We start from the raw sequence: 25,012 nt of genomic DNA, 5'->3' as shown, positions 1-25,012 counted from the left end.
GGCATTCAGTAAATGTTCAATGAACAAATGAATGTTGAATGTGAAAAGAGGATGAGGCATTTAATGGAGGAAGGGGGTTGGAGCGCGTCAATAATATAGAATCATAGGTTTTTAGACCTTTGCATTATACTTTCTGCAAATGAAATCTTATAGGAAATCATAAAGAAATGAGAGCTAAAACAGGGATAATCTGGCTGAAAAGAGGAGAAGAGGAAAACAGAGCCCCCACTTGCTTACTGTGCTCCCATCCCTTGCCTTTCCCTGGGGCTCCGAGAAACATTTAAAGCTCCAGGAAAAATAATTTCAAACCACTTTTCTAGGCCAATTTTTTAAAAGATGAAAAAGTAAAGCCTTTGAAACTGACTTGCTAGAAGTTTCATGGCAAGTTGGTTTAAGTGGCAGACGTAGAACTCAAATCCAGAGCTTTTTGGTTTCAAATCTAGTAATTTATCCACTTTGCCATGGTATCTAATAGTTTTATCACCAACAAATACTAAACTGTCTAGTTAGAAAGAGTTTTGAAATGTTTTGAGGACAGTCTTATGGAGATGTTCAGGCAAGAACTGGAAATTTGGGTCTAGATTTGATTAGTAGATGTTCAGCCACCAATTAGAAGTTTGGGTATAAATTTGGTTGCAACAAAGGGGAGTCAGCTGCCTGGGAATTAGAGTTGAAACTAGGGGAGTGGATAAGATTGCCCAAGAATAAAATAAAATGAAGAGATGTGTTACTGAGGATACAACTGAAATGCGTCTTATGAATGTGCATGCCATTTTTCCTGGATAGAGCTTTTCTCTAAATTCTTATCTGGCCTCCTAGACAGAAACAAAATCATTTCAGTGTGATCCCAGCCAGAAATAGGGCACAGCCAGCAGCATCCTGAACTGGTGGAAGGATAGCACGAGGTGGGCAGAAACAAAGAGACATTCTGCTGAATGAGCACATAAATGGGTCTGTTTCACTCCAACAGACCCACATACACACAAATTTCTTTGTCTTTGTTTCTCAGGTATGTGTTACAGGATGGGAGCCCATATATGCGCTCCATGAAACAGATTTCAAAGGAAAAGCTTAGAGCAAGGCGCAACAGAACTGCTTTTGAAGAAGTGGAGGAAGACCTGCGGCTCGCCCTTCACCTCCAGGACCAGGATTCTGTCAAAGATGCAGTGCCAGACCAACAGTTAGATTTTAAGCAGCTCCTTGCCCGATATAAAGGTAATGCACCCCCTGGGGGAATGTTAAAATCATGCCAAGTATTTCCAGTATTCTTCCCCATCATGATTCAGAAGAAGAAAAATGTGACTCTTATTTTATAGTTTTATTGCCTTTAATTGATCAGAACCACTTTAAGTTTAGAAAAATAGAAGTTCAGATATCTGTTTAGATCAGTTACTATATTTACCAGTGTAGTTTTTTTTTCTGATTATAAAAGAAATATGTGTTCATTAGAGAAAAACTGTGAGGTAGTAAAATATAAATTATATTCTTGAGTATTTTATAACTTTTTATTTTAATGTGATTTCAAATTAACAGAAAAGTTTGCAAGACTATACAATGAACTTTGAGACTCTCTCAAAAAAAAAAGAAAGAAAATTAAATAACGTTCCCTAGCTCAGTTTTTTAAAACTTTTTCTAGTTTTTTAAAAAGTAATAATCAGTCCTTTTAAATATATACTTGATTAGTTAAAACTATCAAACTATAAAATTTTTTTTTAAAAAAACAACCATTTTCAATTCTCTGCCTTTTTTTTTTTTTTTTTTTTCCAGTTAGCTGGTCCTTTCTCCTTTTTGAAAAGTCTGGCTATTTGGAATCTTGGCAAAGAAAATGAGTCCTGCTCTGCCTTTCTCACCCAAGCACACCCTTGTTTGTGTATCTCTTCCTTCCGTTTCTTCCTTTCTTTTCAATTTGCCCAGCATGGGATTCACTCCACCAGAACAACATTGTTTAGAGACTGCTTTTGCCCTTCCTCAAGTAGAGGAACCCTCCCTTCCTTGATACCAACCACAGTGATTTTGTTCCAGTTAGACTACCTTTAGGGTGATGGGCCATTAGGAGGAACTGAGAAGAAAGGGCTGCAGTCTTTGGAGAGTTAGTCACCCCAAGAGTATGCTATTTGTTTTTAAAAGAGCTGAGGCTTATAATACAACCCAAAGAACTGTATCTTTTACTAGGCCTCCAATGGATTAGAAGGAGTTTATAGACCCTCAACCTGAGGGTCTATGGATAGACTTCAGGGATGTTGGTCAAGCCATTAAAATTACATTTGTTTTTCAGAGAAGATTTGTCTCCACAACCTAAACTTTCAATAAATGTGTGATGAGTAAAAGAGGGGAAGGGAAGAGGAGAGTTAAAAGTGCCCCATCTGGGCCTTTCCAATAGGGGCTGGAACCTACTCGCTGGGTCATTGTTCAAGCAAAAATTACTTATAGTGAGGTTGTATTCTCTGAGAGACTAAAAGAAAAAAGTTTATTTCCATACATTAACCGTGAACATCTGTTATTAAATCAAACCCACACTTGCCTAGTTCACAGGCATATTATCTTCAGTAAGGTATAATTATCCTTCTGATTTTTACCTTTCTTTCAGGGGTTAGCAAATCAGTGATCAAAACAATGTCCATCATGGATTTTGAAAGGGTTAATCTTGAATTAATAGAGGCCTTATTAGAGTGGATTGTGGATGGAAAGCACTCCTACCCTCCAGGTAACTGCTTCTTTACTCAGACCTGAATGACCTACATAATAAACATTTAGTCCTTGGCTAAATGGGTGTCTAATCATGAGCGTCTGAATCACATGCAAATTCTTTGCAGACAGAGGTCACAAGATAGTAGTATTAAGAGCACAGGTTTTGGAGTCTGATAAACTTCCCAGCTCTGCTATTCAGGAAACCTATAACCTTGATTAAGTCCTTGTCGCGTCTGTGCTTCAGTTTTGTTTGTAAAGTGAAGACAATAATAAATTCTCTTACATAAAACTATTTTGAGAATTTAAAAACAATATGCAAAGCACTTAGCACAGTGCCCAGCATATAGTTAATGCTCAGTAGACACTACCCCTAATAATAATATTATTATAATTATATTAATACAGATGACCCTTGAACAACACAGTGATTAGGGCATCGACTGCCATGCAGTTGTCATAAAATGAGTTTCCTTTTTCTCAAATCATTTTAGCGTCTATAGGTATGCCTTTCTTATAGCAATCCTGCACCCACATAAAAGCTGCATTTTCACTATGAGATAAAGTATTTCACAAAAAGTGCAAAGTTTTCGCACCTGCTGGTGTAGCTGCAGCAACAGCTTCACAAATCTTCTTTTCTTTTTTTATAATGATCCTTACACTGGATTCATTTATCTTAAAATGGCAGGGAGCCACAGCTGCAGACCTCAATCCACAGTACAGGTCAAGCAATTAATTCAGCTTTTTCTTATAATTTCAGTCTTTTCTCTGCTTCTTGGGAGTACTTCCAACATCACCAGTTGTCACAAGTTACACTTCGTATGGGTCTGATGATTTTATTCAAGGTGTGCAATCTTGCACTGAACACAGTGAAAAATATTCAAGAACCACTAGAGGTCACTTTTTACCATGATATGCAATTGACTGGTGTGATGAACTGCTCACATGAAGATGATCAGCATCACATGTTTTAAGCAGATACTCACAACACTTGAGCTCACTGCCATAGCAACAGGAGGTGGCTACTAAGTTATTACAGTAGTACAGTATTACTGTAGTTAATTTTATGCAGTTATGATTTAATACTGCATCTTTACGTTTGTTTACTTTTTTTTTTTTTTTGAGACAGAGTCTCGCTCTGTTGCCCAGGTTAGAGTGCCGTGGCATCAGCCTAACTCACAGCAACCTCAAACTCCTGGCCTCTAGCAATCCTCCTGCCTTGGCCTCCCAAAGTGCTGGGATTATAGGCATGAGCCACCACACCCGATCCAGACATCTTTTTTTTTTTTTTTTTTTCCTGAGACAGAGTCTCACTCTGTTGCCCAGACTAGAGTGCCGTGGCATCAGCATAGCTCATAGCAACCTCAAACTCCTGGGCTCAAGCAATCCTTCTGCCTCAGCCTTCCAAGTAGCTGGGACTACAGGCATGTGCCACCATGCCCAGCTAATTTTTTCTATATATTTTTAGCTGTCCAGATCATTTCTTTCTATTTTTAGTAGAGACGGGGTCTCGCTCCTGCTCAGGCTGGTCTCGAACTCCTGAGCTCAAACGATCCACCCACCTCGGCCTCCCAGAGTGCTAGGATTACAGGCATGAGCTACCTCGCCTGGCCCTACATTTCTCTTGACTACAAATGGCATCATGTAAGGTCTGTGTTTGTATGCCTAAGTTTTGATTGATTTTAACCTTTTATAATAGATTTGCATATATTTTATTGTAGTAAATGATAAAGTAGACTAGTATCTACATATATTTTATGCCTTCATGGCATACCTAAATTTTTCCTAATTTTTTCCATATTTCTAGGCTACACAATTTGTCTGCTAGTTTTTTCAAATTGTCACAAATCTCAAAAAATTTTTCAAATGTATTTATTGAAAAAAATTTGTGTCTAAGTGGACCCGTGCAGTTCAAATCCATGTTGTTCAAAGGTCAACTGTACAGTTATTACTATTGTTATCATCACAGTTACAGCTATTGCTACTACAACACAGCAATCCTGCTTTTCCCTTACTCACAGTCTTCCCATCCCGGTGGACTTCTTAACCACACTTGTAGCCCCTTACCCCCAGAATGAATACCCCAGATGTTTTCCTAACTGAATACTTCACGTCATTCAGGTGTCTGTTCAGATGTCACCTCTACAGACCACCCTATCTGTTGTCTTGTCCCCCTTCTCTATCAGAATACCCAAAAATGATTTTTATTTTCACTGTAGCACTTAACACTGTCTCCAAATGAGAGTTTTGCTTACTGTCTCCTTCAGTAGACTGTAAGCTCCTTAAGAATGGGGATTACTTGTTCACCACTGTATTTCTCATACCCTCAACAGTGCCCGCAATAGTTAGGTATAGAGTAAATATTTGTTGCATGAATAAAGGAAGAGCAGCCAGTGTTGGATGATCATTAAATGGAATAATGGATCAAAAATTATTAATACTTTATGTGCTCATAAGATACTTAAGAGAAATGGGAATGGCTGCCCTTTTCTGCTTTAATCACTATGTGGTATTTTCTAAAGAGATTTGTGACCCATATAAAATGATTAAAAGAGCCTTGTTTCTCTTTTTTGGCAAATAGTCAGTGTTGGCTAATGCATTATCACTTGACTGAATATCTTCTTTCATCTGAAAGGGAAAGACTATTATTGAAAAAAATCAAGCATAGCAGCCAAAAAGAAATACTACAAAATTATCTGAATTCAAAGCAGAGTAGATACAGTGATTAGGGAGTCAGTGAGATATTTGTGAATATTAAAGATATCCCTGACACAGGTGGCCAAGCCATGAGGACAGAGAAGATCATAAGGCACATAAAAATAGAGACAAATTTTTTTCATCCACATAGATTATTTTTTAAGGAGAGAAGCATGGAGTATGTAATGGAAAGAGCACAAATCTGGTGCCAGAAACCCTAAGTTTGTGTCCAGGCTCCATGCTTACTGACTCTGTGACCTGAGTTACAAGTTATTGAGTCGCTTATAGGGGTACTCATAACCTTCTTAATGGGTGGCTAGGAGGATTAAATGAGATAATGTATGTCAGTGTTCTTTGTATACTCTGAAGTATTAAAAACGCTGCAAGATCTCTTCAGCCTTCTTACTTCAGAGTTCCATTTTTGTACTAATTTCAATTCCTTATTTATTTAGTGAGAAGGATAACTGTTACTAAATAATAGGTCATGAGCTCTTTGTGGGCAGATCTTTGTTCTATATCCCACTGTACCTCACACAGAGCGGACATAGGTACCCAACAAATATTTGTGGGATTAAAGGAGAGGCTAGTAAAGAAGACATCAGTTTCATTTCAGAATTAAACAAGAGAAGGTGATTATTGTTAAATGACAGCTCTTATCACAGAAATATGCTATATTCAGTTGTCACTGCTTATTTTCTCTCATGTAAAATGTAAAAGCCCATAAACTGTTAACATGACATGGTTAGTTGATGTTCTGTCTCTGTAAAATATATCTGAATTTAGATTACCAGATTGGCCAGCCAATTATAGTTTTTTTCTTATTTCCAGTAAAATATTTATGGATTTTATTTATTAGTAGAGAGAAGACCTTTCTGTCTTGTAAGGTTAGAAAGATAATAGAACGTCAGTGGCCACTGCACTGAAGAAATATGTTTTAAATGAAGAGCTTAGCTAATGATTCTTGGCATTGTATTTATAGGCATTATGCTTTTCCACACCTCAGTTTTTCCTGTTGTAGAGGGTAATATTACACCATTTTGTCTCTTATTAAGTCAGAAAATGTATGAAAAGCATGATTAACTTGGGGACTTTACAAAGAAAACTGAAAGTAAAAAATTCTCAGAAAATTGCATTTTTTGGTTTAAAATAGCTTAATAATCTATATTAGCTTTTCCTTTTTTGCATTTATTATATTGATTTTTTATATATATATTCAGGTGCTATACTTGTATTTTTACCCGGGCTGGCAGAAATCAAAATGCTTTATGAACAGCTACAGTCTAATTCTCTTTTCAACAACAGACGTAGTAATCGGTAAGCTAATTGCTTTCTATATCCTCAGTCATCCGTTGCAGTTATCTACAAAAATGAATAACCAGAAAGGTTTCTTTTATAGTTATCACCCTCTTTAGAACTAGTATCACTCTTCAAGCATATGTTTGTTAATGCCAGCTGGAAATGAACAAACCGATTAGCCCCAGGAAATCAGTTATTCCCATTTTATTAAAGAAAACTATTTCTCTTTACTTGGCATAGTGACTCAGCAAACTTGCATGTAATTCCAGTTGCCAGATTCCCAGGGAGCTGGGGTAGGTGGTGGGGAAGCCAGCATTAGTAACAACAAAGAAATCATTCCATTTTGAGAGAAAATCATTTTCAGTGGTTCCTCTTCCAGTAGCAAGACACACTGGGAATGTCATCATATCTAAGGAGAAAACTATTTGACAAACGAACACTCCCTAGAAGTGTAAGAATGAGATTTTTTAGCTTACATCATTGTCTTTGCCTCTCTTTCTCTGGATTTAAAGGCAAGGAAAAAATGGTTTTTTACTAGTTAATATGTGCTAGGTTTGTTACTTATAGGATATCAATTCTTTATTCCTCTTGATTATTTACTACTGAATTACATACACTCCGACATTTTTTCTAAGTTGGTACTAGATTTTTAGTTCCAATAACTAAGTAAATATTTTGTAAGCATCAGAAAGAACCTTCCCATTTAGAAAAGCTGGGCCTTGAGTATAGGTTGTAGAGAAGCTGCTGATACTTGGAGTCTTATTTTTAGTTTTAATAGATATTCACTTATTATAATCCAATTTTAGTGCTTTGTGCTATGATAACTTAATGTGCTTTTATTTCCTTTCAGATGTGTTATTCATCCACTTCATTCATCTCTATCCAGTGAAGAGCAGCAGGCTGTGTTTCTAAAACCTCCCACAGGTGTAACTAAGATTATAATCTCCACCAACATTGCCGAGACATCCGTAACTATTGATGATGTTGTCTATGTCATCGATTGTGGGAAAATGAAAGAAAAGAGGTATTCTCTTTTGGTGATGCAAGGGAGGGGCTAAGGATGCCCTATTTAGGGAGGCACAGCTGTTCATGGCTAATGCTGCTAAGCTACATGGGTTACTATTTGAAAAAACACTTTCTTTATGAAAACTATATGTGGATGTGTGAGTAACTCTATAGCCAGGACCGTGAATCTTAAAGTCAAAACAAGGGAGGAAAGCTTAAGGTCTTACCTTAGAAGCAATGAATTACTTTTCTTCTTTTTTTCTCACGTGGTTTTACATGTGCCTAGAAGAAGAAAGAGTTGAATAAAGAAACTGTGTAGTGGTACTTCATATCATTTAAATCAGTACTAGCTGCTTCCACCAGGGACTCAACTGTCCCAGAACACGCAGGGCACCGTGTCCTTCTATAGGAGTAAGGTGGTTCATCAGTTCTGTCCATGCCAAGTAGTCTGGGCTACATTTTTATAAAACAACTCTATTTTATATTTTCTTTTTCTTTATAGATATGATGCCAGCAAAGGGATGGAAAGTCTAGAGGATACTTTTGTATCTCAAGCCAATGCTCTGCAAAGAAAAGGTCGAGCAGGCCGTGTTGCATCTGGGGTCTGCTTCCATTTATTCACTAGCCATCACTACAATCACCAGCTTCTAAGGCAACAGCTACCAGAAATACAAAGAGTGCCATTGGAACAGCTGTGTCTAAGGTTATATCTTAATTTTTGTGTTCTGCTTCCAAAAGAGCTAAATGTTTCTTACCCTATTAGGTTCCAAGTTTTCCTTTTCCTTCTAGAAGACATTTTGCTAAGAATGGACATGGATAAACTCATTCATTTGTGAAGAAAGAGCTCCTCAGTGTTGCCTTTACCATTCCTTTTAACTTTCTGCACATAAAGATCTCTGACATTGCAGAGCATGGCTCTAAAATAGAATTTAAGAATACATTTGGGGGCTGGGCATGGTGGCTCATGCCTGTAATCCTAGCACTCTAGGAGGCTAAGGCGGGACGACTACTTGAGGCCAGGCGTTCAAGACCAGCCTGAGCAACATAGTGATACCCCGTCTCTACCAAAAATACAAAGAAATTAGCTGGGCATGGTGGCGCGCACCTATAGTCCCAGCTACTACTAAAGAGGCTGAGGCAGGAGGATCACTTGAGCCCAGGAATTTGAAGTTACAGTGAGCTATGATGATCCCTGGGTGACAGAACAAGACCCTGTCTAAAAAAAAAAAAAAAAGTATATATCCAGGACATTGTAAATTATTGTCATTCAAAAAAGAAATTATTCCTCTGTGTCATCCCACCAGAAATAATATTGACAACTAATTCGTTTGTTTTCTTTTTCCAGAATTAAAATTTTAGAGATGTTTAGCGCTCATAATCTCCAGTCTGTGTTCTCTCGGCTCATTGAACCTCCACATGCCGATTCTCTCCGTGCCTCAAAAATACGATTACGAGACTTGGGAGCATTAACTCCAGATGAAAAATTGACTCCTCTAGGCTATCACTTGGCCTCTCTGCCTGTGGATGTGAGAATTGGCAAACTGATGCTGTTTGGGTCTATCTTCCGCTGTTTGGATCCTGCCCTCACCATTGCTGCCAGTTTGGCTTTTAAGTCTCCTTTTGTAAGTAAATAATATTCATCTAAACTGGAGTTTATGCCATAGGTCTCTAAAGGGACCAGGGGGCCCATGGACTGGGGTGTTTGGGCCCCCTAAAAATTTCCTTGTGAGTGTGTCAGATGTGAATTTTTCAGGGCACAATTTAATTCAATCCTCAAAGAGATCCATGCCCCAAATAAAGATTAAGAAATGGAGATTTGGCCGGGTGCAGTGGCTCACGCCTGTAATCCTAGCACTCTGGGAGGCCGAGGCGGGAGGATCATTTGAGGACAGGAATTTGAGACCAGCCTGAGCAACATCGCAAGACCCCGTCTCTATAAAAAATAGAAAACTTAGCTTGTAGTGGTGGCACGCACCTGTAGTCCCAGCCTCTCAGGAGGCTGAGGCAGGAAGATCGCTTGAGCTCAGGAGTTTGAAGTTGCAGTGAGCTATAAAATGCCACTGCACTATAGCCTAGGCAATAGAGTGAGACCCTGTCTCAAAAAAAAAAAACTTTTTATGATCAAGCATATGGTCTATCCTGGAAGGTTTTCCATGTGTACTTCACAAGAATGGATATTCTGCTGTTGGGTGGAATGTCATTCTGCCTTTATTTTATTGTATTGTATTTTTATTTATTTTTTATTTTTTGGCTGGGCTCCGTAAATATAATATTAATCTCCCTTTTCCAACTCACCTTCTTAAAAAGGAAGGAATTGTACTTTAAAGTAGAAACTAAAGTTTTATTGCTGTTGTATTAGCTCTGAAGTTATTTAAATATACAAAAATTAGAGAATAGCACTGTAGTTGGTTTACAGTGATTTTCAATGGTGTTGCAGCTAGGCCTTTGGTTTAGCTTGCTACGAGGAACTATTGCAGCCCATGCTGGTGTCTTTACAGCCTGAGGAAGCAGAGGAACATCATTGGGTTAAAGAACTAGTATGTTTGGAGCAATGAAAATGAACTTCTCTGCTAATTTTACAAATTTGTAGGGAAAAGGAGGACCTGTAAACGTTATTTTAAAAAAATAGGAGGAGAACATTAGTTACTGGTACAGAAGTGAGAGAAATTCAGATATAAAAGATGAACAAGAATCTGTAAAATAAAGATTCCACGGAGATAACAGAATTATAGGTTTTAGATGTAGTGTTAGAATGAGTGGCTCTTTGATGACTCTTGCTACTTGGAACTAAAAGACCTAGAAGAGCTTATTTTGGGTGGACAGACAGACTCACAGGACAAATAAGACTGTTAGCTGCCAGTTACCACTGTAATTGCCTTTCATCAGCTCACCCACTGATTACACTTTGTTCCACACAAAATGCTCTCCCAGGGCATCTGGCTTCAGCAACAGGAGAGAGCCATTTGAAACTTCAGATAAAATGTGTCCTTCAAATCCAGTTTTCCTCCCTAAGGTATCTCCCTGGGATAAAAAAGAGGAAGCTAACCAGAAAAAGCTGGAATTTGCATTCGCAAACAGTGATTATCTAGCCCTTCTACGAGCATATAAGGTAAATATATAACCTAATAGCTTAGCTTTATTACCAAAGTCGGTGCTAAAGACTAAGTTCAGTTTGATTTTCTCCAAAATTTAGGGATGGCAGCTAAGTACAAAAGAGGGTGTGCGTGCAAGTTATAATTACTGCAGACAAAACTTCTTGTCAGGAAGAGTTTTGCAGGTGAGTTGTTTCTGTGGCTATTTGTTTTCCTCCTTTTCTATTGTAGTAGCTCACCAGAGGATGTTGCAGCTTTAGCTTGCTGGTCCCATCTTGACATTGACAATGTTATTTCTGGAATCTGGCTTTACCAGCTGTGTAAAATGGACCCCTGAGCTATATAGCATCATGCCTCCTGTGCTAAACCTTTCAACCGGCCTCTTTTCCTCTCTTTGGTAAATCTGTGTTTACTTATAAGGGTAGAATAAAGGTACTCTGAAGATGACAGCTTACTGGAAGTCAGTTGTTGTAGTAATTATACCAGGCACTCTTAACCTGGATCCATAAACCCCTGAAATTATATACAAAGTAGTATGCTTAAATACATGTACAATATTCTGGAGAGAGGGATAATAGCTTTCATCAGATTCTCAAAGGGGGTTATTACCATCTCTAATCCTCTCACCTCTCACCAAAACCAGAGAATCGATATTGAACCAGATTTTAAGATTCACGAAATAAACGCATGAGTGAGTGAATCTGATTCTTTAAAATGAAGTAAGAGACCTCAGAACCGTCTCAATATTTGCCTTCATTCTCCTCTGCCTTTAGTTGTACTACAGTGAAACATTTTGAGAATACAAAGGCCATAGCTTTATTCTAAGTATTTCAAAAGCAATAATTTTCAATCCTGACTAACCATTACATTCAGCTCAGAATGCTTAAAAAAATAAATAAGTAAAAATGCCCAGGTTCCACCCCAGACCAATTAAATCAGACCTACCCAAAACCCAATGAAAGTGTTTAAAAATATAATCTAGAGTGAAAAAAATGGTCTTTGGATTTTCTGAATTTTTGCATTTCTATGTAACATTTCCCTCTGTCTGCCAGTTTGTATAAGTGAATACCACCATGTGATGAATCCATATGAGCGTCCTTGCTATCCACTGAAGTAATACATTTTTCTAGTCATTATTATAAGACTTAACACTTACCTTCCATGTTGATGTCCTTGCTTAAAGCCTTTTCCACTTCTTTCAGGAAATGGCCAGCCTCAAACGACAGTTCACTGAACTGTTGTCGGATATAGGGTTTGCAAAGGAGGGACTCAGAGCAAGGGAAATTGAGAAAAGGGCCCAAGGAGGAGATGGTGTCTTAGATGCCACAGGAGAAGAGGTAAAGAATGTGTAGTTAGTTCTTATTTCTCTTGATTAGCACATGAATAAAATATTAACGCAGGAACACTTGTATACATTCGTCTTCTCTTTAGCCCTGTGAGCACTGGGTTAATGGGATTCTTGACTTTGTTCTTTCCACAAATAAGGGTTTTTCTGTTCATTGTTGCTATTGGTTTTGTTTTTTAAATTTCACACTGGTTCTTGATAAGTTCGTAAGAGATAGAATAGACTTCCCAGTAATGTTTTCTGAAATCAGGCCAGCTTTTTTGTAACCAAGGACAGCTTTTTGTAATAACTACAGGAAGAGCACTTCTTCAAGATGAACTTGATGCCCCTCTGTCTGAGTGCAGTTAGTACTTGGGGATTCTGAACATCTCATGAGCTGGAATCTTTCTCTCCACTGATGCTTGGGAACACTGGCTTTGTAACTGCTTTGCAGAGATCTAGAAAGAGTCATTGTGGGCTCCTTGGAGTGCGTCCTATGTGTTCCAACAGATTTTTTTTTTTTTACTTAGAAATAATTTTGTTCTAGCAAAGAGATATAAATTAGATACGCTTTTTTGCCTTAAGATAGAAATCAAATGTAATATAATGGTAAATTCCAGGGCACAGACAGAAGTAGCCATATTACTTGGTAAAATTATTAAGTTGAGTAATGCTGTGTTTCTCTCATAGGCAAATTCAAATGCTGAGAACCCTAAGCTGATATCTGCGATGCTGTGTGCTGCTTTGTATCCAAATGTCGTGCAGGTAACAAAACATTTTTCCTCAGTCTTCCTGTTTTTTGTTTGATTTGTAACCAAGAGATATAAGTTATGTGTACATTAAGCATTTTAAAGAGATACACACACACACACACACACACACACACACACACACACAGCCTTTTAAACTTGATATACATTTCCAATCCTGCAATTCCCCAAATCTGTTTGGATACATCGTTCAAGAATACATTTATTGTATAAAATTAGGTGCATTTTTAATCTAAACTCTGACATATTATAATATTCCAGAAATTAAAATAGATATAAATGTTACTCTGTCAGCTAACCTTTACATAATAGCAGATAGAAACCTGATTCTACTATAGTTGCCCTTTGCCCTCTACTCTGGAGTAAAATTAGATAAGAACAAATCAGTGCTTTGCCATAGGACAACCTGTGGCCAGCCTTCTGGAAGCCCTACCTAAGAGTGCTCTTGGACTTTTACCTGAATGTGCTCCTGGACTTTTACCTGAGTTTTGATTGTCCAGCCCTAAAAAGGGACTGTTTCAAACTTAGAAAGAATTTGAATTTGATTGAGTACTGAATCAATTTTCAAGGCTTCAACTTTTTTGTTAAATGTTCAGTTAAGTTCTGTTGATTCATTTATGGTTTATTTTCTGCTTAGCATTTGTATGCTTTTCAAACTATTTGAAATATACTTTTAAAAATCATTTGGATGTAGATTTACTGTTTTTTTTTTATTTTGTTTTGTTTGAGATAGACTGTCTGTCACCCAGGCTACAGTGCAATGACACCATTGATAGCTCACTGCAGCCTCAAACCTCTGGGCTCAAGTGATCCTCCCACTTCAGTCTCCCAAATAGCTAGGCCTATAGGCATGCGCCACCACTCCTGGCTAATTTTTTTATTTCTCTTGTAGAGATTAGGGCATGCTGTATTTCCCAGGCTGGTCTTAAACTCCTAGCCTGAAGCGATCCTACCACCTTGGCCTCCCAAAGCGCTGGGATTATAGGCATGAGCCACCATACCCAACCAAAAAATATATATGTAATTTTTTTTTTTTTTTTTTTGAGACAGAGTCTTTTTCTGTTACCCGGGGTAGAGTGCCATGGCATCAACCTAGCTCACAGAAACCTCAAACTCCTAGGCTCAGGCAATCCTCCTGCCTCAGCCTCTTGGGTAACTAGAACTACAGGCATGTGCCACCATGCCCGGCTAAATTTTTCTATATATATTTTTAGTTGTCTAGCTAATTTCTTTCTATTTTTAGTAGAGACAGGGTCTTGCTCTTGTTCAGGCTGGTCTAGAACTCCTCACCTTGAGCGATCCTCCTCCCTCAGCCTCCCAGAGTGCTAGGATTACAGGCGTGAGCTACCACGCCCAGCCTGTGATTTTTTGTGTGTGTATATAAAATAAGTTTTTCAATATATTTGTTAAAATGAAATAATCTTTTTATTCATTCCATTTTTTTTCATCGTTGTTTTGAAAAACATTCATGTGGAGGCCAGGTGAGGTGGCTCACACCTGTAATCTTAGCACTCTGGGAGGCTGAGGTGGGAGGATCGTTTGAGCTCAGGAGTTTGAGCCCAGCCTGAGCAAGTGCGAGACCCCATCTATACTAAAAATAGAAAGAAATTAGCTGGACAACTAAAAATATATAGAGAAAAAATTAGCTGGGCATTGGTGGTGCATGCCTGTAGTTCCAGCTACTCAGGAGGCTGAGGCAGGAGGATCGCTTGAGCCCAGGAGTTTGAGGTTGCTGTGGGCTAGGCTGACGCCACGGCACTCTAGCCCAAGCAACAGAGTAAGACTCTATCTCCAAAAAAAAAAAAAAAAAAAATTCATGTGGAATGTTATACTGGGATTGGGATTGATACTCAGATCCCTAGTCCAGAGTGTTGCCAGCTGGGTGTTTGTACCTAATCAGTGCAGAACCAAAATATCCACATAGTTTTTCCCCCATGTGGCTACTATGTGATATAGTCTCCCAGAGCTATTGCACCTACTCTACACTTCTTGGTGGAACAAAAAAAAAGTGTTCTACTGCTTTCAAAAGGAAACAAAGTAAGCAAGAGAGGGAAGAAACAGCAAAACTATTCAAGTAAGACTGATTTTGTGCCAAGGGACACTTCCTACAATGAAAAATAAATAAATAAATTATACATATGTTTTTTTTTTTTTTATTTCTTTTACAAATACTTATTTAGGTGAAAAGTCCAGAAGGGAAATTTCAGAAGACCAGTACTGGAGCTGTCAAAATGCAACCAAAATCAGCTGAGTTGAAGTTTGTCACGAAGAATGATGGATACGTACACATTCACCCTTCATCGGTGAACTATCAGGTCAGAACGGTGGGGTATACTTATGTTTACATATGGCGCATCCTGGGGTGAGAAACACAGTCCCTTATATTCAGCCAAAGCTTGTTCCAGCACTTGCTGCCCACAGCAGCACCATGACTTAGGGAAAGTTGTATAAGTATAAACAGACTGGAAATTGGACTATTTCTGGAAAGACTATTTTCATTTCAAGAAAATTCTACTTCGTACAAAAAAATGCTCAAGCCTGCTTTCAGATATAAAATTATCTTTGCAGTGGTGATTTAAGTCATGGCTAATTACATCACTGAATCAGTGCCTTAAAAAGAAATGATTGACCTATTCTTGCTGATCCCACAGCACAGGCTCTCACTCAGCCTGCTGCTGTGAGGCTCCTGCCCACACCATTCCTCTATACTCATCCAAGGTCACAAGTAACCTGGTTGTCAGACCTAGAGGGCATCCCTGGTCCTTGTCATACTTGCCTCTCACGTGGTATTTGACCTTGCTGACCTCCCTTCCTCTTGAAACTATCCTTGGTGTTCTTTTTGCTTCTGAAATGTCATTTTCTTTTCTCTCTCTGATCATCCCCTCTATCTCCTTTGCTAGTTTCTCTTCCTTTGCCATGAAATAGTGGTTCTGTCCTTTGTCCTTATTTTCTCATTATAGTGTACATACGTTTCCTGAACCACTGAAGGTACAACATTGTGGTTCCTACTGCCTCCTACACGCTGACACAGACCCCCAAGTCTGCCCAGATGTGGGGTTTTTCTCAGCTTTCCTGGTAGAAAATATCAGCTAGATGTCTTCCAGTCACCTCAGACTCAGAAGCTGAAAACTTAAACTCATCATCCCCAATTCACTCTTCTCTGTGTGTTCCCTGTCTTGGCGAACAGCGCCATCCAAATCAGAACCTGAAGTCACATAGAATCCTGCTTCTTTTCTCCTCACTCTAATCTGATTGGTCACCGAGTCTCAGCAATGCCACCTTCTTTACATCTCTAAGATTCGCCGACTCCTAAATTCAAACCCCAGGTATCTATCTCTTACCTGAAGTACTGTGATAATCTTACTTCTGGTGCTTCTCTCCAACCTTCTTTTTTTTTTTTTTTTTTTTTTGAGACAGAGTCTCACTTTGTTGCCCGGGCTAGAGTGAGTGCCGTGGCGTCAGCCTAGCTCACAGCAACCTCAGACTCCTGGGCTTAAGCGATCCTACTGCCTCAGCCTCCCGAGTAGCTGGGACTACAGGCATGAGCCACCATGCCCGGCTAATTTTTTTTTTTTGTATATATATTTTTAGTTGGCCAGATAATTTCTTTCTATTTTTAGTAGAGACGGGGTCTCACTCTTGCTCAGGCTGGTCTCGAACTCCTGACCTCGAGCGATCCACCCGCCTCGGCCTCCCAGAGCTAGGATTACAGGCGTGAGCCACCGCGCCCGGCCGCTTCTCTCCAACCTTCTACACAACTGTTGCCAGAATTATCTTTATAAAACATACATTTGACCATGTCAGTCCCTTGCTTCAATCTTTTTTTTTTCCCTGTTGACTTCCCGATCTTGGAAAAATGCTCAAAGAGGAAAGGCTAAAGATCCAATCTTCATATTCGGAGTATACGACAAACTCTCACGTGACCCTTCGCATCTGGGCCTTCTTGTGCCGTGTGCCCCACAACCCCCTCCCTCTGTCATTCTGTGTGCTCCAACAATACCAGGCTCTCAGCTCTGTCCCCCAATGCCAAACCATTGGGCATGCTGTTCTCTGGTCCTGGAATGACGTTCTCATTCCCCAGCAAGCCCCTACTTCAAGCTTCCACTAAAAATCACTTCCTCAGCATCCCTGTCCCTCTAACTTGCTCTTCACTCCCAGTGTTCCACCATCACATGATGTGATCACATAGTTCATTGGGATACTTATCACATTAGTTTATGGTATGTCGTCCTCATGGGATTGTGAAATCCCTGAAGGCAGGAATTGAATTCTATTCATTTTTATAATCTTAATTTCTAGCAGGGTGTCTAGTGGAAAGTGGTGCTCAATAAAGCTTTCAGGAGAGATGAAGGGGGGGGGAAGAAGAAAGGAGAATGGAGGAAGAGAGAGTTTGAAATGTTAGGGCTGGTCAGTTGCTGGAACTACTAAGGAAAGTGTCACAAAGCATGAAAAGGATTTTCTTAAGCTCAGGGGAGTTTGAGGGCCAAGAAATCATCTGTTCTCTCAGCTATGTGTGTTCTTAGGAACTGGAGGCCTGAGTTAGCTCCATTCCTCCTCTTTTGAGTTCACCATGGCAGAATCCAAATCATTCATGCATCCATTCAGTACCTACTAGCCCCTACTGTGTGCCAGGCACTGTTGCAGGCCATGGGGGACAGCAGGTGCACCTAGACAGACAAGGTCTCTGCCCTCGAGGTACGTTCTAGTGAGGAAGACAGGCAAGAAATAAGTAAACAAATAATCTGAGGTTAGTGACAAATGCTATGAAGAAAAATAAAGCAGGGTAGAGAGATTGAGAGTGACAGGAGAGGGGCCCTTTCATGTAGGGTAGTCAGGGAAGAACTCTCTGAGGAGAAAACAAGTGAGCAGATCCTAAGTGAAGTAAAGAGTGAGCCAAGCAGATACGGAAAGTGGAGAGAACATAGTGCAAAGGCCATGAGGTGGGAGCATATTTGGTGTGTTCCAAGAAATGCAAGAAGGGGCCAATGTAAGGGCGTGAGATGATTAGGGGTGAAAGTGGTAGGTGATATGTTAGGACAAGCAGGCAGGGGTCAGGCCGTGTAGGACCTTGTGGGCTACAGTAAGGATTTTAGATTTTATCCCTGGGAAACCACTGAAGGGTTTTGAGCCATAACTGGATCTATGTTTTTAAAAGACCACTGTGCCTCTTCTGCCACGTGAAAACACAGTGTTCATCCCCTTTTTGCCCTTCCCTCCGTTCCACCACGTGAGGACACCTAGATGGCACTGCCTATAAGGAGCAGGCCTTTACCAGAAACCACACCTGCCAGTGCCTTGAGCTTGGACTTCTCGGCCTCCAACACTATAAAACTTGAAATTTGGGAAACTATTCCCATTTCAAAAAAGATCACTGTGGCTGCTGGGTGGAAAAGAGATTTTGTAAAGATGTAAGAATAGAAGCAGAGTGAGCATTTTAAGCCACTGCAGTGGTCTCTGTGAGGTGACAATGGTTTGTATTAAGGTGGCAGCTGTAGAAGTGGTGAGAATATGTCCATCCACTATATAGTTTGAAAATAGAGGTGACAGGACTTAGTGACAATATAAATGGAGTGAGGGAAAAAGGATGACTCCTAAATTGGGGGCTGGAGCAGCTGGGTGAATGGGAGTCATTTCCTAAGATGGGAGCACTGCAAGGAGGGCGAAGCAAGAATTCCTTTTGAACACAATGACTTTGAGATGCTCATTAGATGTCCAAGTGGGGATGCAAGTAGGTAGCCATACACATGTCTGGAGCTTGGGAAGGGTATGGGCTAAGATAAATTTTGAGAGTCATTAATAGACAGGTGGTATTTAAATCCATGGTACTGGTGGGGATCCCTTTATGTTGCCAGTGACATCACTGTCATCATCTGAGGTTTTATGTTACAGGTCAGACACTTTGACAGCCCCTACCTGTTGTACCATGAGAAGATCAAAACTAGTCGGGTATTCATCCGCGACTGCAGCATGGTGTCTGTGTACCCATTGGTCTTGTTTGGAGGAGGTCAAGTGAATGTGCAGCTTCAAAGGGGAGAGTTCGTTGTCTCCTTGGATGATGGTTGGATCCGTTTTGTAGCTGCTTCCCATCAGGTAAAGGGATAATTTGTTCTATGAGGCTCAGGCGGTGAGGAGCTTTGATAATATGAAGTATGGGGCATTCTTTAGGGACAAAGGACAACACAGCTAATTAAGGGTGAATGATGGGTGTACAATGGGACACTAAGAAAGAATGAGGCCAGGGTGGAGCCCTAGTAAAAGTTCCAGAAAGCACACTAGGAGGGCAAGCCTGGGGTGGGTTGGGGTTGGTATAAAAGGTTTAGGACAGAAGCTATAAAGGGTGAGTGTTGGAACTTCCTTATTGTTATACAAATAGTATATGTTCACCAAAGAAAAGTCAGAAAATACAGATAAGCAAAAATAAATAAAAATCACCCTGATTCCACCACAACTATTAAAAAAGATAATGGTCCTGAATTCTCCTTTTATTCTCAGGTCTCAATTATTCACTATATGGAGTCTCTTTGGAAAACATTTCATGGGAGTATATGTTTAAGAAATAAAAATTCACTTTAACACTTGCATCTATTAGAATTTGTATATTGAAAGAAGCAGAAATTCCAACTCAGATATTAAAGGAAATTGATTGGCATATGTAACTGTAAAGTCGAGAGCAGCACTGTCCAAGAGAAGTATAATGTAAGCCACATATGTAATTTTCATTGTTTTAGCAACCACATTTTAAAAAGTAAAAGTAGGTGAAATTAATCTTAATATATTTTATTTAACCTAATATATCCAAAATGTTTTAATTTCAACATATAATCAACATAAAAATTATTGAGATGGCTTACATTCTCTTTTCATACTAAGTCTTCAAAATCTGGTGTGTATTTTACACTCAGAGTCCATCTCAGTTTGGACTGGCCATATTTCATGTGGCCATTTCATGTTAGATAAGCCACAGGTGTCTAGTGGCTGCCATATTGGACAGTGCAGGTCAAGAGGGCCAGGCGGAGTTGGTTTGATTTAGCAGCTCAGTGATGACAAAAACCTGGCTGACCTAGTGGTAGCAAGATGGCTTCAGTAGCTCCTGGCATCACATCTGTGCAGCATACTGTCCAGAAGGGGAAAGAAAAACCTTGCCCAAAAGCTCCATCAAAGTTCCCCTCCTAAACCAATTCCTGTGGCCAAAGGGATGTCCTGGACTCAAAGGCCTAGAGTACTGAGCCATCCACTCAGACAGCATGAACCTGTCTGAGTTAGAGCAGAGTCTAAACTGCGTGGCTGCCACACAGTGGCCAAGGAGCAAAGCAGATGTTGGGAAGACATCTACCATGCTAGTACATCAGCATAAAAGCATAAAGTGTATCCTAAAGCTAAAGACATTTTTTGGCTTGTCTAATATCCACCATTTTTAATTCTCCATTTTCCTGCTTCTCCTCTTGGGGAAAATTGTAAAAGTTGATGAAATTTTAGTATGGAGAACATTACATAAAAACTATACTTCCATATTTAATCTTTTCTTTAAATGAGATATGATAGAGGAGATTTTCATAATGGACTTCATTTAGTCTATTACAAAATGAAAATGTATCTAGTTTTTTTTTTCCTCCTGATGGAGTTAAAATTAATACCAGAAATCTAAATAATGATAATCATAATTGGGGTATTTCCCTTTAATAACCTATCCTCCCCTGTTGCTCCAAGCACTGCTGATATCATAGCTTTCATTTTAGGTGGCTGAATTAGTAAAGGAACTTCGTTGTGAACTTGACCAGCTTCTCCAGGGTAAAATAAAAAACCCGAGCATAGATCTATGTACGTGTCCTCGAGGATCCCGGATCATCAGCACCATTGTGAAACTTGTCACCACGCAATAAAGACCAGTCTTAGGAGAGTGCTTGCTACTCACCTGCTTCTTGCTCACCTGGGAAATAACAGCAGCACCTCTACCTCGAACTAAAGACCTGTGCTGGGGCTGGCCCTGGTGGAGGAGCCGGAGCATGCAGTGCTGAGTCAGCTGAGGCACCTCACAACCTTAGGGACATTTTCCAGACTTAGTATTTCTCACAAAGCCTTGGGCACTCCCAGCACAATTTGGAGTGTCAATGGTGAGACAGTCTGAAACCCAGCTTGCCTGTCTTCTTCCCTGGGACTGTTCTGGAGTGAATGAAATTCACTTAATAACACAGAAGTGAATGTTTAATACAATTCTGTTTTAATCTATGTATTATCTTCCTGCTTTTTACTGGGGTGAGACAGGGGCATGAGGAGAAATATCCATGGTGGTTTTTTGGTTTTTTTTTTTTCTGTCAGAAAGGCTTGACTGAGAGAAGTCAGAAAAGAGAAGGAAAAAAAAAAAAAAAACAGGAAAAAAAATCATGTGAGCAAGAAAAATAAAAATTTCATTTTAGGCTATTAGCTACTGAGTAAACTTGATTTGTGAGGGATTTTTATTTTTACTCATTAAATATCAGCTTAAAAAAACAAACTTAATGAGTCCTGTTTTGGTATTAAAATACAAGCTGGTCTTATTCATAACACTCCTATTCTTAAAAGCAGATCAAGGGGAGTATCTTCATTCTCTAAGTTCTCCATGTAGGAATCTTTACTTTCTCCTATGAACTCACCCACATCCAATGGCCACATTACCTGAAGGAGAATTTTAATGGTTTTCCCAGGGCAAAGTTGGCATGATTGAAGTAGGAGAGGTTACCATGCTAGCATCAGGTTTATACCCATAAAAATGCCCACCATGAGATTGCTTATTTTCAGCCACCACTTAGGTTCATAGGGGACTAGCATTTTGAAAAAATTAAATAAATTTACATTTTCCTTGGATATTCATCAGTGTGGGCAGGAAGGATCCCAAAGAGCTAAGTAGAAAAAAATATTCTTGTGTTTGTCTAGCCCTCAGGACAGTCACTACAGGTTTCATATTATAAATAGAACTCAAACTAATCAACAAAATCATCTCAGTGAAAAGTGTTCTCCCTTTGCAGGGGTATTGCTGTAGTTTTCAGGAAATCTAGGCTGTCCAAAATGGTCATTACGAAGTGTGTTTAAGCTTTTGTGTACTTAAATAGCTTAGACTCTAAGCAGTATTTTTAAAAGGCATCAATTCATGTCACCATTTTAAATAAAAATCATGCATATGCATAGCACCCACAGAATCTAAGTTCTGACTTGTTGCAACAAGGCTGGGACCTTAAGAAGAAATGAAGGAGAAAACTGCATTAACCCTCTTTTAAAAGTTTCTTTTTTTATTTCAGCATATTACAGGGGTGCAAAAGTTTAGGTTACATGTATTGCCCTTGCCCCCCTCCCCCCTGAGTCAGAGCTTCAAGCATGTCCATCCCCCAGACGGTGCGCATTGTACTCATTATGGCCTTTATCGATAAGTCCCAAAACAATAAACGCTGGCATGGATGCGGAGAGATAGGAACACTCACACTGCTGGTAGGACTGCAAACTAGTGCAACCTCTGTGGAAAGCAATATAGAGATACCTTAAAGAGATACAAGTAGACCTACCATTTGATCCAGCAATCCCATTATTGGGCATCTACCCAAAAGAACAAAAGACATTCTATAAAAAAGACATCTGTACTCTAATGTTTATAGCAGCACAATTCACAATTGCAAAGATGTGGAAAAAAGTTTCTTAAAACCAGTTTCAACTCTTGGTGTTACAGTGAAATTCATGCTGCCCTAACCAGAGCCATGTGCCCAGGTGGACCCGAAGCTTTTTTTTTTTTTTTTTTTGAGACAGTCTCGCTCTGTTCCCCAGGCTAGAGTGCCATGGCGTCAGCCTAGCTCACAGCAACCTCAAACTCCTGGGCTCAAGCAATCCTACTGCCTCCGCCTCCCGAGTAGCTGGGACTACAGGCATGCGCCACCATGCCCAGCTAATTTTTTATACATATATTTCTAGTTGTCCATATAACTTCTTTCTATTTTTAGTAGAGACGGAGTCTCGCTCTTGCTGAGGCTGGTCTTGAACTCCTGACCTCAAGCAATCCACCCGCCTCGGCCTCCCAGAGTGCTAGGATTACAGGCGTGAGCTACCGCGCCCGGCCTCCTTAAGGTGCTTTAAAATCTTAGATGCTTTAATAATTTGTTTTAAATTATTAGAGCAGGAAATGGAGATTTGTTTGTTTGTTTGTTTTTGGAGAATCACTCATGTCCTATATATGAACCATCAGGAATGAGTGAAATCAATGTTTCATAAAGACACAGGACAGCAACCCAAACACGAGCAACCTGTTCACACGGACATTTTGGCCTCATTGCCTCATCATTGCCCCATTTGGACCCACCCCAGGTCTACGGCCAGTCTGTTCTAACCCAGCTAATTGACGGAATAAGCCAGGACATGGTGCCCCAATTGAGACAGCTATGATAAGATAAGGGAGGGCTTAGAATCAGCCAACTAGATTTTTTCATTTCTTTCTACTTTTTAGGAGAGAAATGGCAACAAAAACTATTTTAAGGGGTTTTTTGAAAAAGCAACTTCTAAGCGGTGGCCTTGGAAATTCAGCTCAAACTCATGATACCAACAATGAGAATCAGTGTTTAAAGTGATGACCCTAACATACTACAAATACAATATTGATACATGTAATATAATGATGTATAATATTTATCTAATAAACATTTTCAACAAGAGCACTTCAAACAATGGGGATTTTTATTATTCCCCTGTGCAGAAAATGCAGTTCCTGCTTCCTCCTCCATCCTAGGTTTTACTGAAAATGGCCTCAAGGAGTTAATTTTTTCTTACAGGTTGAGTGAATTTATACTATTAGCCTATAGAGATTATCCATGTCTAGTTTTCCTCTATAATAATAAAAGACAAGACAGCAGCCAAAAAAGACTCATTTATGTCTTGAGATTCCACTTTGAATAAGTTTTGTTTCATTCCATCATTGGGTTTCAAATGTATTATAAGAACAATGACTGTTAACCTTTCAAATAAGACTTTATTTGTCCATAGAGATTGATTATAACAAACACAGGACCCTATCATGTAGACTATAAAGAAGCTGCTTCACAAGAGAAAATGTAGTTTTTATTTCTTTTAAATTATAGTAGTTCTCAACTAGGGGTAATTTTCCCCCCAGAAAACATTTGGCAAAGCCCAAAGACGTTGGTTGTCACAAATTGGGGAGTGGAGGGTGCTACTGGCATCTAGTGGTTAGAGGCCAGGGATGCTACTAAATATCCTACAAGGCACAAGATACCCCCAACAAAGAATTACCCACCCAGTCCAAAATGTCAATAATGCCAAGGTAAAGAAAACTCTGTTTTAAACAAAATGAGATAGGTAACCACTTACAGAGTCTAAATTAATAGCTCTTAGATATAAATTATGCCCTCAAACATCTCTAAAAGTAGAAATATATTTTAGACTACTATTGAAAGTGAAAATCTCTGCCAAATCAATTCTAATAAACATGTACAGTGTGAATAAGAGCCTATGAGTATATCACGTTGTTATCAAGAATACAGAGTAACAGTTTGAGGAAATTATATGTACAAATGGGAAAAGCCATGCACAGATGAATAGGGGTATCTTTAAAAACACATTCTGCCATTACATTTTATTTTGTTTTAAAAATCACTTATTTTTAAAATGTGAAGATATGACTTGTATGTGACTGTTAATACTGCTAATACTTGCCACTGCAAAACAAGTTCTCACACTTAGGCCCACGTTAAGATGTTTAAAATACATACACACACATACACACATATGCACCCCCTTACCTTATCTTTGTGTTAACTGAATAAAGTCCAACCTAGTAGACTTTGGCCAATATGCTAAAACACCAATAGGGTTAAAAAAAAAGGCATATAACTATAGAGATATGACTGTACAATGTTTAAATCTAATGTGAAGACAAATTAGGAACTTTGATTTCTAGGTTCAGTAATCTTTCTCCTATACTGTGAACTGGAAAAATCAGTTTGTTTTAGGACTTGATTTTTAGTAAGATTACTGAAAAGAGGATGGCAAAGATGGGTTATGTTCTTTAGAAGACAGATGTCTTTACAAATCAGAGGCCATGCTATACAATGGGTACCAAGGGACTATCCCACATGATAAGGAAACTAATCCACGGATTATAGACCCAGCACAAA

At 39.2% G+C, this 25,012-nt stretch overlaps 1 protein-coding gene and 1 long non-coding RNA gene across 3 annotated transcripts in view; one reads left to right on the top strand and one right to left on the bottom strand.

The window, feature by feature from the left end:
* The window catches only part of LOC123636822, a 29,724-nt gene extending 21,786 nt beyond the window's left edge, over positions 1-7,938 (bottom strand). Inside the window, exon 1 of the long non-coding RNA XR_006734665.1 lies at positions 7,911-7,938. This is a non-coding gene — a long non-coding RNA (uncharacterized LOC123636822). The remainder of the gene's footprint in view (positions 1-7,910) is intronic.
* The window catches only part of DHX57 (DExH-box helicase 57), a 46,589-nt gene extending 25,229 nt beyond the window's left edge, over positions 1-21,360 (top strand). For both annotated transcript variants that reach the window (XM_045549441.1, XM_045549442.1), the window contains exons 12-24: positions 1,010-1,215; positions 2,588-2,704; positions 6,600-6,696; positions 7,529-7,702; positions 8,186-8,386; positions 9,029-9,305; positions 10,697-10,792; positions 10,877-10,960; positions 11,978-12,112; positions 12,790-12,864; positions 15,050-15,184; positions 18,759-18,959; positions 20,606-21,360. In XM_045549441.1, the coding sequence (XP_045405397.1) occupies positions 1,010-1,215; positions 2,588-2,704; positions 6,600-6,696; positions 7,529-7,702; positions 8,186-8,386; positions 9,029-9,305; positions 10,697-10,792; positions 10,877-10,960; positions 11,978-12,112; positions 12,790-12,864; positions 15,050-15,184; positions 18,759-18,959; positions 20,606-20,749 (1,942 nt within the window). In that variant the 3' untranslated portion in view covers positions 20,750-21,360. The remainder of the gene's footprint in view (positions 1-1,009; positions 1,216-2,587; positions 2,705-6,599; positions 6,697-7,528; positions 7,703-8,185; positions 8,387-9,028; positions 9,306-10,696; positions 10,793-10,876; positions 10,961-11,977; positions 12,113-12,789; positions 12,865-15,049; positions 15,185-18,758; positions 18,960-20,605) is intronic.
* The last annotated feature ends 3,652 nt before the right edge of the window (positions 21,361-25,012 follow it).

The sequence above is a fragment of the Lemur catta genome, chromosome 4 (assembly GCF_020740605.2).
Source record: "Lemur catta isolate mLemCat1 chromosome 4, mLemCat1.pri, whole genome shotgun sequence".
In the NCBI taxonomy this organism is placed as follows: domain Eukaryota; kingdom Metazoa; phylum Chordata; class Mammalia; order Primates; family Lemuridae; genus Lemur; species Lemur catta.
Note: the sequence above shows the minus strand (reverse complement) of the source record. Positions and strands in the feature narration are given on the sequence as shown.